The sequence below is a fragment of the Tursiops truncatus genome, chromosome 8 (genome assembly GCF_011762595.2).
Source record: "Tursiops truncatus isolate mTurTru1 chromosome 8, mTurTru1.mat.Y, whole genome shotgun sequence".
Lineage (NCBI taxonomy): Eukaryota > Metazoa > Chordata > Mammalia > Artiodactyla > Delphinidae > Tursiops > Tursiops truncatus.
In genome coordinates, this window is record NC_047041.1 from 71,377,561 (window position 1) to 71,394,986 (window position 17,426).

General features: G+C 39.8%; 1 protein-coding gene across 1 annotated transcript in view; it reads left to right on the top strand.

Moving 5' to 3' along the window:
* Positions 1–17,426, top strand: part of ZDHHC13 (zDHHC palmitoyltransferase 13) — a 48,364-nt gene that overhangs the window by 24,644 nt on the left and 6,294 nt on the right. Inside the window, exons 9-14 of the mRNA XM_019948132.3 lie at positions 2,796–2,929; positions 6,025–6,125; positions 10,914–11,038; positions 11,907–11,969; positions 12,671–12,764; positions 14,405–14,488. Coding sequence (XP_019803691.2) covers positions 2,796–2,929; positions 6,025–6,125; positions 10,914–11,038; positions 11,907–11,969; positions 12,671–12,764; positions 14,405–14,488 — 601 coding nt within the window. The remainder of the gene's footprint in view (positions 1–2,795; positions 2,930–6,024; positions 6,126–10,913; positions 11,039–11,906; positions 11,970–12,670; positions 12,765–14,404; positions 14,489–17,426) is intronic.

The following is a 17,426-nucleotide window of genomic DNA, read 5'->3' on the forward strand; positions in this document are numbered from 1 at the left end:
TCCAAAGCTCCACGAATGGCCAGGAAAATCTAAGTTGTAATAGAGAATATAATTAAAATTATTAAAATGGGGTATTGAATTGATTTCACTATTTAACGTTTTCATATATGATAGCATCGTCTTATTGAATAATAATTAGTAATTATACCTTCAGGATGACTCTAGATTAATAGGCATGGGATTTCTATGCAGAGGGTCATCATGAATACTACACCAATTTTGCATTTAGGTATGTGGAGGGAGAGAAAAAGAAGTAACGGTTACTCCTCAGTCTCCTTTGCCATCTCCTCTGCTCTCTCCCCCCCTTTATTGGTAGAGTGCCCTGTTCTTTCTAGTCATTCTCTTGGTGATTTCATGAACTTCCATGGCTTTACATGCCCTCTCTATGTTGACAACTCCCAAAGTTATCTCTAGTTCAGACCTTTCCATACTTGTATATCCAGCTAACTTGATTTGTCCAGTTCACCGTCCAATAGGCATCATCAACATAACATCCAAAACTGAGCTCCTGATCTCTCCTCCCCACTGTCCCTGTTTCATCTACAGCTTTCCCCATCTCAGTAGGTGGCAACTCCCACTCTCCAGTTATCTTTGCCTTTTCTCTGTCAAATCACGTATCCAGTCCGTCAGGAAAACGTATTGGCTAGTTCTGCCCTCAGTATATATCCAGAATCTGACCCTTCTTACCATTTTACCATGGCATTTTGGTCCAGCCACCGTTATCTTTCATGTGGATTTCTGCAGCTCTCTGACATCTCCCTGCCTCTACTCACCTCTAGTCTCTTCTCAACAGAGCAGCCAGGTGAATCTTAAAGTGTAAGTCAGATACTATCATTCATCTGCTCAGAATCCTATGATGTCTCCCACTTTCTCCCAGAGTAAAAGCCAAAGTCGGGCTTCCCTGGTGGCACAGTGGTTGAGGGTCCGCCTGCAGATGCAGGGGACGCGGGTTTGTGCCCCGGTCCGGGAAGATCCCACATGCCGCAGGGCGGCTGGGCCCGTGAGCCACGGCCGCTGAGCCTGCGCGTCCGGAGCCTGAGCTCCGCAACGGGAGAGGCCACAACGGTGAGAGGCCCGCATACCGCAAAAGAAAAAAAAAAAAAAAGCCGAAGTCCTTACATTGGTTTCCATCCAGCTTTTTTTTTTTTTTTTTTTTTTTTTTGCGGTACGTGGGCCTCTCACCGTTGTGGCCTCTCCCGTTGCGGAGCTCAGGCTCCGGACGCGCAGGCTCAGCGGCCGTGGCTCACGGGCCCAGCCGCTCTGCGGCATGTGGGATCTTCCCGGACCGGGGCACAAACCCGCGTCCCCTGCATCTGCAGGCGGACCCTCAACCACTGTGCCACCAGGGAAGCCCCCAGCTTTTTATATACTATAAAATTCAGTTAGTACATTTGTCTGTCTAGAATTTAGGCCCCATTGAGAGAAAGACCTTAAATTCATCGATGTGCCCCTAAGTGCCTGGAACAGTGCCTAGCATATGGTACACACTGGAATATTTGTTGAATGAGGAAATAGTGTGGCTCATCTGTGAGTACTGTATCTGGGATTAAAATTTTGAGATCCACATTTAATTGTTATTTCTGTACTGAGATTATGTTGCTTGTAGATTCCAAGTTTACCTTTTTTAAAAAGAAATCTAGACTTGCACATTTTGTGTTATCATGCAAATTAGAATTGGAAGCATATTAAAGATTTCATATCATTTGAAATTATCCGTCCTCAGAACGTGGCTCAGGGAAGTAAAGATTGAAGAAGATAGGGCAGAATATATTTTCTCCCTTTGCTGTCGCATGAGCCCTGCTTACTTCCAAGGTCATGTATGTTGCACTTAAGGGATTGCATTGTACAGATGTGGTGCCTGGCTTCAATGCAGATAGCCACACTGTTGGTTTGTAGACGCTTCATTCTTTTAACTTTTCAGAATAAACCCGAATTATTAGCATACTGAGGATATGTTTAAGTCTTTGGCCTCCATGTGACATTGACACTGAGAACTACTCCCTTCTTGAAGCTCTCTCCCCTGGCTTTACTGGAACCTTTCTTCTGGTTCTCGTCCTGCCTTTCTGGTCATACTGATCACTCTACTTACTTACCTTTGGGGACTTACCTTTTTGACCCTTGAGTGTTTCCGACGGCCAAGATTCTGCCCCTTTCTACCTGCACACAGTCCTCAGGATGCTCTTCATTCCTGGTTTTCCCACCTGTATACTGATGAACACCAGGTTTTCTCCTGTGTGGTAGGCCTGCTTTTCTGACTGACTCCTGGCTATCTCCTAGACGTCCATAGGCATCTACAGTTCCATGTGCCCTAAACGCAATTCAGACTTGTTCCTTCTAACCTTCTTTATCAGGGGATGGCACCATGCGGTGCCCAGGTTGGAACTCTTATACTCTCTTCGTTGAATCTTGGGTGTGTTGATTTTTGTGTGGTCTTTTTGTCTTGCTTTATGCTTTCTGACATATAATACTGTTTGAAAGAAATTATTTTTTTAAATGTCAGCTATCATCAACACTTTTCTTAAAAGATCACCATTTCTTGGAGTGGAAGAAAGCAAAACAAAACATGTTTAAGCAACGTTTTATTAATGTAAGGCTTTTAAAAGATTGTTTCCAAGATTTGTAATTTCTCAAACTTCAGATTTATCAATCTGCAATTTTGAAGAAAAATTCTGTGTTCTGCTGTTGTATTAATTGTTACTGTATATTTAGGAAGTAGTTTTTCTATTGAACTAATTATTATTAGATACTTAGGTGGTAAAATCCATAAAGTTCTAAAATTCTGAATCTCTTAATAGCTCTTCCTGCTGATGATGCTTTGTGTGATTACCATGTGGGCTGTTGGATACATATTGGACTTCAGTTCAGATTCTTGGCTTTTAAAAGGATTTCTTCTAATAGTATTGTTTTTTCTGACATCTTTGTTTCCAAGGTGTGTATATCAATCTCTGCAAGGCTGGTTATAGCATTTCCAATTTGAGTGCTTATTTCTATTGCTGATTAGCTGGAGTTGCAGATTTTTATTGAACTGTGCATGTTACTTATCACGTAGAAACATCCTCAGGGTGGGAGGGAAGAGCTTTGCTGGCATATGATTTGACTGAAAGCAAATTGGTCAATCCAGTAATTTAACTGCACTGACAATTGGTGGAAAATAAATATCCTAGCTCACTTTTTGAATTGTTAATCTCAGTGAATAATGGGGAGATTTTTGTAACTGTTTTGCATCTTGAAGCATTTTTGCCCATTTTTCAGAAATTTTGTTTTTTCCTATTCTAAATCTAGATTCTAAATCTAAACTAGTAAACTAGTTACTTTTGCTCTTAATGTTTTTTAGTTGAAACAACCTAATTAAATCACAGGAAGTTATAAAATAGTAACTATGGTATGGTTCTATTTTTAGGAAAATATTCATACATGATATATATAAAGATTGCCTGGGTTCAAGTCAAGCTTTACCACATAACAGTCTGACCTTGAGCCAGTTGGTTTACCTCTCTGTGCCTCGATTTCTTCGTCTATAAAATGAGGATGAAAATTGTGACAATGCCTGCCTCATCGTTAATACAAATACAATGGTTAAACAGTGGCCAACACACAGTACTCAATAATCACGTCACACCCCAGTCTCATCTTCTCACCTCCCTTTCCCTGTAGAATGGCACCCAGTTCCTCACATGAATAAGGGGTACCATCCTTGGATTACTGTCCTCCTCTGTTCTTCCTTTCTCCTCGCTTCCCCCACTCAGCACATTACCAAGTCCTTCCTGCTCTCTGGTCTGCTCTCTGCCTCTCCTCAGCTGGCACCCTAGACCAAGCCTCCCAACTGGTCTCCTGATTCCATCTCTTACCCGCTGTAGTTCCTCCTCACTTGGCAGTCAGGGTGGTCTTTTAAAAAGGCAAACCAGTTTCTGTCTTTTCTCCTTGTATAAAGCCCTCAAGTGGCTTTTCCTTGTTCTCAGAATGACATCCAAACTCCTTGCCTGTGAGGTATTATGTAATTCATTCCCTCCCCTCTGACATCATCTCTTCCCTTCACTGCCCTCCATCCTTCTTTCTGTTTCTAAAACACGTCAAGCTCATTCCCACCTTTGGCCTTGGCTCTTGCTTGTGTCTCTGTCTGAAGGGTTCTGATACCATATTGTTGCATAGCGGGAGACGTCAGTCAGGCCTCAGTTGCAGCGTCCCCTCCTCAGCGAGGCCATGCCTGACTGACTGTACTGCATCACCCCATTGTATTTTCTTCATGGCACTTAATCACTGTTTCCTTGAATGTAAGGCTCATACAAGCAGGACACTTGTCTCTCCTGTTGAACATTTTCAGTCACTGAAAGGAAAATGTAACGATGATGATCCATAAAAGAGAATCTGGAAGGAAGCGCTGTGTTGCTCTCTTCAGGGTGCGATTATGAGTATTTCTGTGTCCTTCTTTTGATTACCAGCGTTTTGTAGAATAAGCATGAGTTGCTTTTGTTATAACAAAAAACAAAGCATTAGAGGAATTTTACCTCTTAATCACTCAAGAGCAGGACAGTAGGCTGGAAATGAATTTAAATGTTAAATAAAAGTTCAAATTTCTGAAAAATAGCAAAATGCCTAAAATTGTCTGCTATTCAGAAAACTTATAAGTTAGAGATATTCATTTATTTTCCACTAATTGGGTTGACTTGGTCTTCAGATAAATTTTAAGCCAAATTACAATCATCACTTTTTCTTTTTTCCAGAGAGAAAGCAAAGGCTGGCTATATCTACTCACCTAGGATAGGGGCATTTGAGATTTTGTTTGTTTTAATAGAAACTCACATTACAAAAAATGTATATGGAAACTTTTGTTTGCGAGCTGAGGGCTTCGTATGCTAGGCTTAGCATATGTACACTATTCAAACAGGAGAGAAATTCATATGGTAACTGCTTTTATTTCTCCCACTCTATAGAGTCCCAATTTCACGGAGGTAAGCAGCTGTAAACTTCCACTGTTATTAGGCTCCACGGGAGGTTGCTTATTGATCCAGGCTGCTATGAGATACCTGTTAGAAGTAGACAGGTCGTAGTAGCAGGCTGTTACAAACTAGGTGGTTCACTGCACCACTTAATTAGGTCAAACATATTTTGCTGCAAAATCTCAGACAAGCCATGCCAAGGAGATTACATGGGCGCTATTTGGCCTATTCTGGCAGCATACTGGGGACCTGAGGTTTGGGATCTTTAGTTGTTGTCAGATATTATTTTATCATAATTGTGTTTATGATCTTGATAGCTTTTTAAAAACCCTTTAATATCTACCATCACCCTTTTTTTTTTCTGGTATAAATTTTAAAGTAGATCCAGGTAAACTCTATTCATGCACCGATTTACTATATCGAGTATTTATTGTAAAAGACAGATTTTTTCATTTGAAACAACAATATTAAACGTTTGAGTAAGTTATATGTGGACTTCCAGGTTGCTTTTGACCCAAGCGAGACGGTTGGTGTTTGATGACTAATGTCACCGTTAGCCTTTATGTGTCTTCTCACATCGAGGGTCTGCTTTGCAAGCTGTTTGTGGGATGAAAGTGCTCAAGGTTGTGTGCATCTGTATGTTTCAGAAATACACTGTTAGCCTCTAGAAGAAAGCTTGTTAAATGCGAAGGTGAATCTCCAAGGACTTATATTTTTGCATTTTGGAGTATTTGAAAATATGATATGCCAGAAAAGAAAGAAATACAAATATATGTTGCAATAGAAGTAAAAAAGATTTGAAAGTGTAAAGTTATTGGGAATGGAATAATCTATAAGCTAATTGTGGGAACTAGAACATTCACTTTATGAGGTCCCGGTGCTTCAGTTTTCTCACATGTAAAATGGGGTGATGATGGTGTGTAACTCTGTTACCACATGGAAAGTGGCGCACAGCACTCAGTGAAAGCTGTTGTTGTTATGTGAGGGCATCATTATTATTACTATTATTACTTAAGGGGATTTAGAGCTAAAATTAATATGATTCGAGCTTATTTTCACTAATACTTTATCCTTTTTTTTCTTGTAGGTTCTTGGTCGGGTATAAGAGCCTTATGTACTTACCAACAGTCTTTCTGCTGAGTTCCATTTTTTGGATATTTGTGACTTGGTTCATCTTATTTGTTCCTGATATCCTTCCAGGTTACATTTAAATGCATATCTCATTTTGCTTTTAAAAATTACTAATGCCATTGTTAGAAATTTAGCTACTAGAAGAGATCCAGGGAAAGTAAGTCAAATTTATATTCATTTAATGGTCCTGGTTGAAGATGTTTAATGTTGGAAATCTACTGAATTCTGGAAATGATCTCAGAGTACACTATGGAAACAGCAGGTGTCTAGTATTGATTACTCATAGGAAGGAAACAATATAATGAATTACTGTTTTATTTAGATCCATAAAAATTTGTTGTATTGCCTTGAGATTCTCTTCAAGGTCCGATGGTTCTTTTAACTTGGTCAGCAGTTATAGGTGATGAATAAATCTTCTGGGTACCAAGGTCTCCTGCATGGGAAGAATACTGGAGGAAATATGTCCTCCTCAGCAATGGTCAGTGCAGTGTTATTATCTAAGGCAGTGATTTTCAGTACACAGTATAAATAAATTTGCATTGCCACCCAAAACATATGTGAAAAATGTTTCAGAAAGCAATAATCTGAATATGTGCTTTACTCTGATATTTTGTTGTTTTATCCTATTCTATTTCCTTTTTAACAAGTGCTGGTCATAGCCCATTTATTTCTTTCATGACCGACTAATGGATGGCAGCCCGTAGCTTAAAAAATCTCATCTAAGGGATAGGTTTATCACTTGAGGAGCAGGGCCCAGGCCAAGTCTAGTCACCTAGAAGTGGGGATAGGGGTTACTTCTTACTTTATAGTTACTTATAGCTCCCATTGGGAAAGAGGCATTTTCTCCAATTTTTGATGTTCCCACCTCTTTCCAGGCTCCTTTTTCCCCTTCGAAGGACCCTAGGAAGACATTAAAGTCTTGTTTTCCTTACAGGGTAAGGGAAGAAGGGGTATGGTAGATAGACATGTACCTTTAAGCGTATTCCTTTAGCTCTATGTTATTTCTCTTTCTAGTAGTGACACACTTGAAAAGAAAGAATACTGTTTATGAGAGAGATGCATACGCTCAGTTCAAGAATACTTTTTCATAGGAATAAATGTAAAGTGAGAGAGGCATATGAGTTCTCAGAGTGCATCTCCCCTCACTATATAGCATGTTTTTACTTTAAGGATGCTTTTTATTTCTGAGCATTAGCTCTCATATTTTTCAGATTCCTTTAATCTAAATGAATGGCACAGCATACTACGGAGGGCATTTGACTTTTTTCAAAAGATTTTATTACATCTAACCTTTGTCTCATAATTATTGATTTGAGAGCAGCTTTTTAAGCACTAGCCTTATTACCACCACTTAATAAAGGCTTGGATGATATCATAATGTGATACAAAAATACTTTATCACTTGTAGGAGTCCCAAGGCTGGTAAATCTTATTGTAGTTGACATGGTACTGAAAGGGCTGGCTGATACTTTTATATACCAACTCACATGCAGTGGAGTAAGCACAGTTTAAAAATTGTGTTTCTTGATGAATTTTTAAAATGTGAGAAACTCACACTATTCCAAATTTTGTACCTAAAATGTGGTAGTTTTTACATTGAATTATTTCAAATTTGCAGCATTAGTATTAACAAACATGTTACTGCACTGTAGTTTGAAAACCTCAATTACAGAGGTATTTAGTTAGTATTCAGCTTCGTATTCAGTTGAGTTTACTGCTGTTCAATATTTGTGAAGATGTCATTATATCAGAAGAACTGTTTTGATTTCCGTAGCTGGACAGAATCTTAAGATGTTGGAGTTGACAGGAAGGTATGTTACTCACACGTACAGCATGAAGCCGTTTGTTCTAAGCACCCGTGTGAGGCCACTGCTGGTGAGGGCAGGTCGGTCAGTAGGTGGCGCCATCAGATCAGTGGTTTTCAGGCTGAATGGTAAATGCTGTTTGAACCGCCTCGGGTGTGCACTGAGGCGCTGCCCTGGAAAGACCCAGCCTGAGAGTGTAGACTAGCCGTGTTGCCAAGTGTGGATTGCATGGGGCTTCCACTCCCACAGCCGCCTTGCCCATCGTGGGAAGAGAGTCTGGGAAACTGTGGAAAGAGTATGGTCTTTGGAATCAGACAGAATGAATTGGAGTTGAGGCTTTTTTTTCTTACTAGTTATGTACCATTGGGCAAATAATTTCACTGAGTCTCAGTTTTTCTATAAATTGGAGATAACAGTACCAAGTTCATGGGGCAGCTGCAAGGACTACTGCGCTAGGATGTCTGTAAGGTGCTGACCATAGTCCCCATTCTGTAAAGAATACCTGTTATTTTATTATTATTATTAATTGCTCTTATGAATAAAATCTGTGGGAAGGCTACATGTTGGGATTAATTTTAAGAGCAGCTCTAGGTTAGCTCCTCAGATGAACAGTTTCTTCTGGTGCCTTTTATATATTCAGCAAATAATGTGTTTATCTTTTATGAGGCAGGTTTGAGAGGAGAGAGGACCTAACTGATGAGTTTGGAAGTAAGATGAGGATTCAGGAAAGAGATGGCGAACCACTGAACGTTACATTTGTGATTCTGTCTCTAGCTGAGTTAAGTTTAAGAAGGATAAATATGTGAAGCCCCTAATACTGGGTTTCAGAGGATCAACGTGTACAAGTGTGCATTGTTCTGGGAATGACATAGGTTCCGGTCAAGTGAAAAAGAACCAGGAGCTTTGACTAAAAACCCAGCATGGGTAGTGATGCAGCTTTCAAGGAAGCCAGTATATAAGGACGATGTGAGTGTCCAAGGAAAAGACATCAGCAATCTCACTGTCTTCTGCCCTGGTCAGGACACAGCTGAGATGTGTTCTTTTAAAAGAGAGCAGGAACAAAGCAGGAACATACCCAGGAGAGCGTGTTGTAGGAGGAATGCTGTTGCTGCTTATCCTGGAGGTATGAGCGCTGCCTTCCAATTTCAGGTGTTTGGAAGTCTGTCATTTGGAAGCCAGTGCACTGTATAGAATGAGCACTCAATAATTATTGAACAAATGGGGAAGCAGCTTCTATAGGGTCTATCTACAGGACACCTATAGTGTAGATCTACAGTGTAGAAATAAAGGAGCTAAAGAATGAAAACCAGTTAGTCCAAGTTATAAAAAGGCAGATTTTAGAACCACTTTGAGAAACTTTTTAACTGCAAAAGGGTCACAAGTTAACTGGTGAGGCCACGATGTCTACAAACAACTATGACCTAAGGGCTAAGTGCTGTACAATAAGCATTCTTAGGTTCAGGGAAGGGAGAGAATCCTTTCCCATAGGGAATCAGGAAAGACCTAAAGGGGGAAGGAGGATTTTAAGTTAGGTCTTGAAGGCAGTTAGGACTCGGACGTCCCAAAAATGTGGTTTTAGAAGTAGATGGGGTGAAGTAGGGAGCACTTGAGGGCAATGAACCACACAAAGCAAGGACATGGAAGCAAGGAATGTTTGGCTTTTATGTGAGGGAATGTAGTGCAATTCAGGTTACTTGGAAGGAGAAAATCCATTGATTCTCCTGGGATTGGTTTTGAAAGTTATTCAGAATAAGAGCCCAAAATTTGGTCCAGTCAATACACATGAGATTATCATGTGATTAAACTGAATGTGTTTTTGAGACTGTGTCATGTGTGTTGATCAGGATTTTATGGGAATTAAATTTCAGTTTCACACAACTTTTTTGGATCCTATCTTTCTTAAAGCCAGGCCCATCTGCAGATAAACAGATAAACTAAACCAACAGGATTAGTTCCTGCCTACCTGAACCAGATGTGGTTGTGTTGTTTTTTGTGGGCTAGAGGAGTGCTTCTCAAACTATAATGTGCGTGCGCATCCTCTAGGGATCTTGTTAAAATCCAGAGTCTGCTTCTGCAGGTCTGGGGTGAGGTCTGGAATTCTGCCCTTGTAGCAAGCTTCCAGGTAAAGCCATTACTGTGGGACCCATGGACCACACTTTGAATAGCAAGCGTTCAGAATTTTATTTTATGGCCACCTTTTCCACTCTGAAGTTTAGCACAAGAACATCTTGGCAACACCTTGGAAGGCAGATACAGTTACTATGTCAATATAGTGATTTTAATTGGGCAAGGAGAACTGGTTTACTACTGGCAGTATCGGTTTATTATTGCATATTCATTTGTCTTTCCCTGGGGCAGAGTTTTACTTTTTTATACAAAGAATTTGTACCATTTCAAAAACACTTCAAAGTGGGTAATGTTTATCCTTGAAACACTTTATCTTAACTTATCCGTAATATCTGCCTTTCCAAATAGTATCTGATTTGTAATGTCTTTGCAAGGAGAGCAATTTGTTTCTGAATTAACTCAGCCTAATACAGTTACAAGGATTAAGTTATGAAAACTTTCCAGTAGGAAATCTTTGCTGGCATTAATTTAATATATAGGGAAATAGTTTTAGTTGGCCTCTCTGAATTCAGTGGTTTGTTTCTTTGACTAATTTTGTTAAAATGATCAGAAAATACTGTTTTAGATGTGCACAGGAGAGCCACAGTTACACCGTTTAGATATTAATTTATTTGGATCTGGAAGGTTTTTCAATTTTTAGGAGGTTCTTCCTATATTATAACTATTCCTATCAATATTTTATGAGTTTCAACTAATGAGAAGAGATTAATTATTAGCCAACTGTGAGCAAATTCCTACAGGATTAGAGCATAGAATGGGGCCAGGTTTGAGGGTAGGGATATGTGTACGTAAGGGAAGGTGAGGCTAGAATGCAGAGAGAAGAGACTCTTAGGCACCAGTGATGAAATTTTCTTTCATCATAATTAGGCTGTTCTTACTGGAAGTCTGATATGTTCCTTAACTTTGCTTTAACATTTAGCAGGCACCATTTTCTATTTCGTTTTCATTCTCAGCCTAGTAGCCTTCCTCTACTTTTTCTACAAGACTTGGGCAACTGATCCAGGCTTCACTAAGGCTTCCGAAGAAGAAAGGAAGATGGTGAGCTTTCTCTGTAATGTTACTGATTTTTTTATAGGAGGGTATGGAAACTGTAGAGGGTCACAACCATGTTGGTTTTTGTCGTGCCTATGTCTCTAGTGCCTGGGACCTAATAGATGCACTGTAAATGTGGGATGATTAAAATCAACAAACAGATTTCTCCACTGTCATTTATTTATATGAAAGTTTAAAAAATATTTTTATTTTTTATTACAGTAATATCCCACTGGGACTTTTTCAGGTATAATTTCTGTCAGTAGATGTGAGCGCCTACTTCTTTATAGTAATACTTAGATAATGATCATACAGTTTAAATTCCCCCATTAAGTACATGGAGGGTATCTAGGCAGGAATCAAGGAGAGTCCTTCTCCTTACTGGCTGAGAAGAGGCCCCTTCTCTTCCTCAGACATGAAATTGTCAGATGACATTATGTGTCTTCCATTGCTCGTGAATGTTTAGAAGTTGGGGAGACTGTTGTCTTCTGTGTTACCTAAAGCCAGTGTTCCTGAAAGACTGCCTTTGGTGCTTATAACCATCAGTTCTGATGTGTAGGTGGTTTTTGTTCCTTTTTTATGAGTGTATAATGTATGTATTTATTTTTCTATAGCATATTATAACTGAAAAATCATTGCCATTCATGGAGAAAAGGGGGGTGTAATTTTTGTGCATTCTAATTTATTGGCTATGGTTGAAAATGCAGCCTTGAAAAGTCACATATTTCAAGCACAGAATGATATGGTGGCAAGTCTTCTAAGTTGCTTTCTAGCTACCTCAGTTTGAAGAGAGAGCTGTGAGAACGGTATGTAACCATGCATCATCCATTCCCCAACAAAACGCAAACGTAAGGTCAAACTTGATGTCTTTCAGAATATCATCACCCTTGCAGAGACCGGCTGTCTGGATTTCAGAACATTTTGTACATCATGTCTTGTGAGTGAGTCTTTTCTTTATAATTTTTTTCCCATCGTAAAAACAAATTCTTGGTTACATTGCTCATGTAAGCATTTCTCAAATCTTCATGGTATATTTATACACCTTTCTTTTTACCAGGTGTAAAATTTGTTTTTTAAAATTTTGCATTACTGTCAGAACAGTCTTCTGCCTTGAACATGTGGGAGAATGATGTTTGTAATCTCTTGAAGTTGCCTGTGGTTAAATCTCTTTGTGTGTTTTCTTTGCTTTTTCCTGCCATGAAGCATATGTTAGAACTAACTTGGAGTCAGAGGCTCATGATGACCCTAGAAACCACTTAGTGAAACCTTTGATTTAGCAACTGAAGATTCATAGCCTAAAGGGAGGAAGTAACTTTCCCTAAATTATTGGCAGAACCAGAAGTGTAACTCGGTTCCCTTTTTCTTAGTCCAGGGCTCATTCTGCTGTGTGGTGCTGCCTCTTTTCCCCTTCGTCAGTGTCAGTAAGCTCTGGAATTCAAATCCCTTTTAGTGATGGCCTAATTAGACATGTGGAAGTAAATAGTAATAAGGCATCCCAGAGCCTCTAAGTGAATTGATGATCGATGTAGGATTATTTGTGCCAGTGTCGCTATAATTTAGGAATAAGATTTTGCTTTTGATTTGTTACCACTTTGAGATTCTGATTTTTGCTTAGATCTCTCTTAATTGTCCACTTAGATAAGGAAGCCATTAAGGTCACTCCACTGCCACGTGTGCGACTCCTGTGTGGCTCGGTATGATCAACATTGCCTGTGGACTGGACGGTGCATCGGTGAGAGGCTCAAGTTTCCATTTACCATTTTGAAGTTCAGCTCTCTTTAGTTATGTGTGTGACTCAGAAAAAGTGGAAAGCATGTAAGGGGTCCACTCTTGCTTGTCAGAGAATCAGCTTTGTGGTCTAACACCTTTGGAACACTGACTCTTGATGTTAATAATAATAATTAATGTCATTTGTATAATATTTTAACATGTATAAAGTACCTTCATATATAGTATCCTTTTTGCACATCAGAGGTTGGTATTATTACCTCCATTTTAGAGTTGAAAAAATATTAAAGGTCAAATTATTTGCTTGAGATCTCTTTAGTAGTGCCAGTCTTCCACTCTAGATACCATGTCTTTTCCATATTTTGTGTCTTGTCCCTTTCATTCACCTTCTCTACTTGCCTCTAAGGCTCAGGTAGGTGCTAGAACCAGAGATGGCAGGGGTCTGGGGATTGCCTTCCACCCAGGCAGTGTTCTGATCTGAAGCCCTGGGTTTCCTCCGAGCCGTCACAGTAAAAGCCAGGGCTTTATTATGAGGAACTTCAGAGGAACTATGGTCATGGGTCTTCAGGGGAGGCTATGCATGTATAATCTTGATGAACAAAAGGCTGCCTCAGCTCAGGCAGCTTTCCTCGGTGCATTTTGATGTTCTCCACTGTTCCTAGAGAACAGGTGAAGAGAGAATTCCTGGGCTTCCAGGCTTCGTGTACCCCATCCCACCGTAGAGATGAGATGATTGGCATTATAGCAGGCACCTTTGAATGGCAGTGGGAAAACAATAGTATGAGCCCACATATTTTTATCACATTGCGTTTACGTAGTGTTTTCGTATATATCATCCTGTTTGGTTGCCACAGGCCTGTGAAGTAGACAGAAGAGATGTTTTCCCCATATTAAAAGTGAGAACACTGAATCAGAGACATTAAATGATGTACCTGTAGTCACACAGCTTGTCATTCATAAATCTGGGTCTCCTGGTTCCAGTGGGTGTTGCTCCTTCTGCTGGGCTTTGCTACCTCAGGAGGAGGTGGGAACGTGATGGTGGCTAAGGAGCTTTTGTGTCATCAGCATCAAAATGCTGCCATCTCCAGCATCAAGGGGGCAGCATGTGCAACAGTGGGGCTTGGTTGCCCGGCCCCCTCACCCCTTCTTTGCTTCTGTAGGCCTTTCTCAGGCCGCAGGTTGCCCCTCTTTTGCTGTGTCAGTCTCCTGCAATATATCTGTTGCCCCTCAGATTTGTTTTCTCTGTTCCCCTGATTAAGTCAGTACTTGATGTCCAGAAGTTGTACTTATATAAACTTATTACACAGAAGGAAGGAAGAGACAGGGTATGACTTGCCCCAAATCCTGCCTCCTCCCCTCCCTCCAATGCTGTATAGGCCATCCTAGAGATGTATTTGTTCTATCCAAAAAAGAAGTGTCTTCTTTTAGGTAGGTAATGAATAAATATTAGTTTAGTGAACATGGACAATTGAACATGACATATCAGAGCTGTTTGGTTTGGGTTTAATTGTATTTAAAAGCAAAACAACTGCTTATTTCTTTTTTACTTTGATGAAGGCTTTTGACAGGGAAGTGGTTTAATAAGGTCTTGATCTGGAAAATCATTGGAAGAAAGTATTAAACATGTTTTTCTTTTTGATGTAGGTTTTGGCAACCATCATTATTACATATTCTTCTTATTTTTCCTTTCCATCGTGTGTGACTGGATTATATATGAATCTTTCATCTGTAAGTATAAATTTTTCTTATAGCAAACTTATGCACCCGCACTCACATATACTTTTTCTTGTAAACTCTTGTATCTCACATTCCGGCTGGATGACTATAAACCATACCCTAATAAAAATGAAACAAATGTCTCTAAGACTCTCTCAGCATTGGGAAGCTGCAGGAAGTGCTAGAAGAGGTTAGTTGTCGGTAGTTTGGAAGAGATTCTACTCTAAAGTGACCTTGATAAATTTGAGAAGTGGTCAGAAATAGAGATTCATTTAAGGTAAGTGCAGATTTATCCCCCAGTGAAATGAGTAAAAATCAGGTAGGTGTTCAAGTACAAAGCAAGGGAAGTGATAAGTAAATAAACTAGGAAAAAAAAAAGGTTGGTGCTAGAGAGGTTGTGGGAGGGAGGTGGAGGTGGTCACAGTAATTAAGGAACAAAACTGAAAGCTCATGCCATTTGACAGATGTCAAGTCACAACTTAGAACTGATGGGAAAACAGTAACAATGATCGAAAGGTCGGAAATAATAACTTGGAAGAAAACATTAGCTCACTTATTCTGCATCCCTGAGAAAAGCAAATAACTTTTCATCAGCAGCGCAGAAGGGCATTGAGGGGGTCTCATGTAGGGAGTGACGTTGAGCTGTTCCAAGGTGAGCGACTAAGAACAGGGTTTAAATTGAAGCAGGGAGGATTTTGGTTAGCTCTTAAGAATTGCATGACTATGCTTTTCAGACCTTGGAATAGGTTACCTAACCAGAAACACTGTGCTTGTAGTTTATTTTGACTTTATTTGTTTAACTGTTTATTATTCATTTATTCTGAAGGTTTTAGGAGAATTTGGATCTAGAGGCAGAGGCTTCGCTACTGATCTGTTTCCATCCACCCTCCTGTTGTATTCATGCTTAAGTCTTAGATTTTGCCGGTAGAATAATACTAGTTTGTTGCTTGAGCTAAAATCTGAAATGATGCAGGAAGACGTGGAAAGTTTTTTCCTACAATTTTTCTTTTCCCCTTAGCATCCCAAGTCCCACCGCACCTTACACTCCCCACCCCACTCACCCACTGGCTTTCTCTAATTTAAACTTTGTTTAGTTTTTGAAAGACAGTTCCTCCTGTGCTGTCCCCAGCCTCCCAGATCTCTTCTCCAGAAACATCCAGTATTACAAGTTTTGTTTTGTTTAGGGTTTCATGTTTAGAGATTGTTAATTAAAATCTACGAAATGATCTATTTTTAACCCTGCCGTAGGCATGGAGGGGGTCTCAGTTACCTTGTCAGCCCTTCTCCGTAACAGACACCTTTGGTGTCTCTGATCACTAGGGAATGCTTTCATAGCTCACTGTAACTGCCACCATCTCAAATGGACCTAAGTCAGAAGGTTGTGATCCCTGATCTCAGTTCTTGTCAAAAGGCCATCAGAAGTCCTAAGCATTGAAATTTTAAAACCTCTTAGATTATGTCCTGTGGTGTAAGAAATAAAAGATTTTTTTGACAGCGCTACTTTCTGTCGAAAGAGCTGCCTTTTTAAGGCCTGAGAATAAAGCATATTCCTGGAAAACCTTTTTAAGCTGGCCCATGGACCAACTTGTCCCTTGGACTTGATCCTCGGGGAGAGGAGCCAGATTTTACACCACTCTTGTCTCTCCCCATTCTCTCTCTTCACTAAAAATAGTCATCTTTGTGTGGTGGCTATGTCCAGCATACAACTGTATTGATAAGGACAGAAGTAATTTTCCATCACATTCATTCTTTCCAAGTTGCTTGCTTATTACATGCGTTTGGTTCTTCCCTCCTCTTTGTCTTTATTCTCTGGCTCTGAACCAATTTTTGTATCACGTTTTTTTGTTTCTTAGGAACAGTCCCACCTTACATTTACTAACAGCTGTATAGACTAGCTGAACATGTTTTGTTACTTTTATCCCATTTATATACTGACAGTATTTCTTTACACCGAATGCACGCATCCTGTCATTTATCGTTATTTCACAGACGGCAAAAACGAACTTGTGCTCCATTTTTCTAATGAGGCCTCATTGTCATCCCATCTTCTTTGTTTCTCATTAACGCTTCTGGTGCCAGAATGCTGCTGTGCACCCTCATCCTCCTCGTGGGATCCGGTTCCAGCTACTCTGACTCTGTGCAGCCTCCATGCATTTCCCCTTTTGTGAGGTCTGTTTTCAGGGTGGACAGTAAGTCACTCAAAGTGTCAGCATCCCGCAAGTTACAGGGAGAAAGATTTTAGATCATTGTTAGAAAGAACATCGTAACTGTCAGAGTTGTTTGAAGATCAAAATGATTGACCTGGAGCAATATGCGTTCCCTGTCATTAGCCAGTGACCACCTGATAAGAATGTATTGTTAGTACATATTAAAGTGTTATATTGCATAACATAATGTATGTGGCCATTTGCAGCCATATCTTTGATAAATCTGAAATCAGTCCTATGAAAATTTCCATTCAAAGTCATGCTGTGTTATCAAAAAAATTCCCAGAAGGGAGCAGTAGAAATCCATAAGCTGAAAGAAAGTAGATACTCTTTCCCACTCAGCAGCTGTTTCCTCTGCCTGCTGTTGGAAATGATATTCTTTTTTTTGTTATGTCAGGTACATGGAATGCATCTTTCTTTGCAGTCCTAATGAGAAGCTCTAAAGAAAGTGTAATTTACCTTACGTTTTTTACCTTGATTGTTACTGTATGATGATTGCCCTTAGAATTCTTCTGGCATATATTCATGAAAGGTGGTTGGAAATCAAATGAGACTCAAAAAGAAAAAATGGACAGACAGTTGATAGTTAAGTCATGGACTCATTTTCTTCCTGTCCCAGGGGCTCTTAAGTGCTGCTTTGGGAAAATGTCTGAAACTACTTATCAAGTTGTCAGAGGCATTTATGAAACCTCAAGGTGCAAATCTACACAATTCTTATTTCCTTGTCCTTTATGAATGCTCAT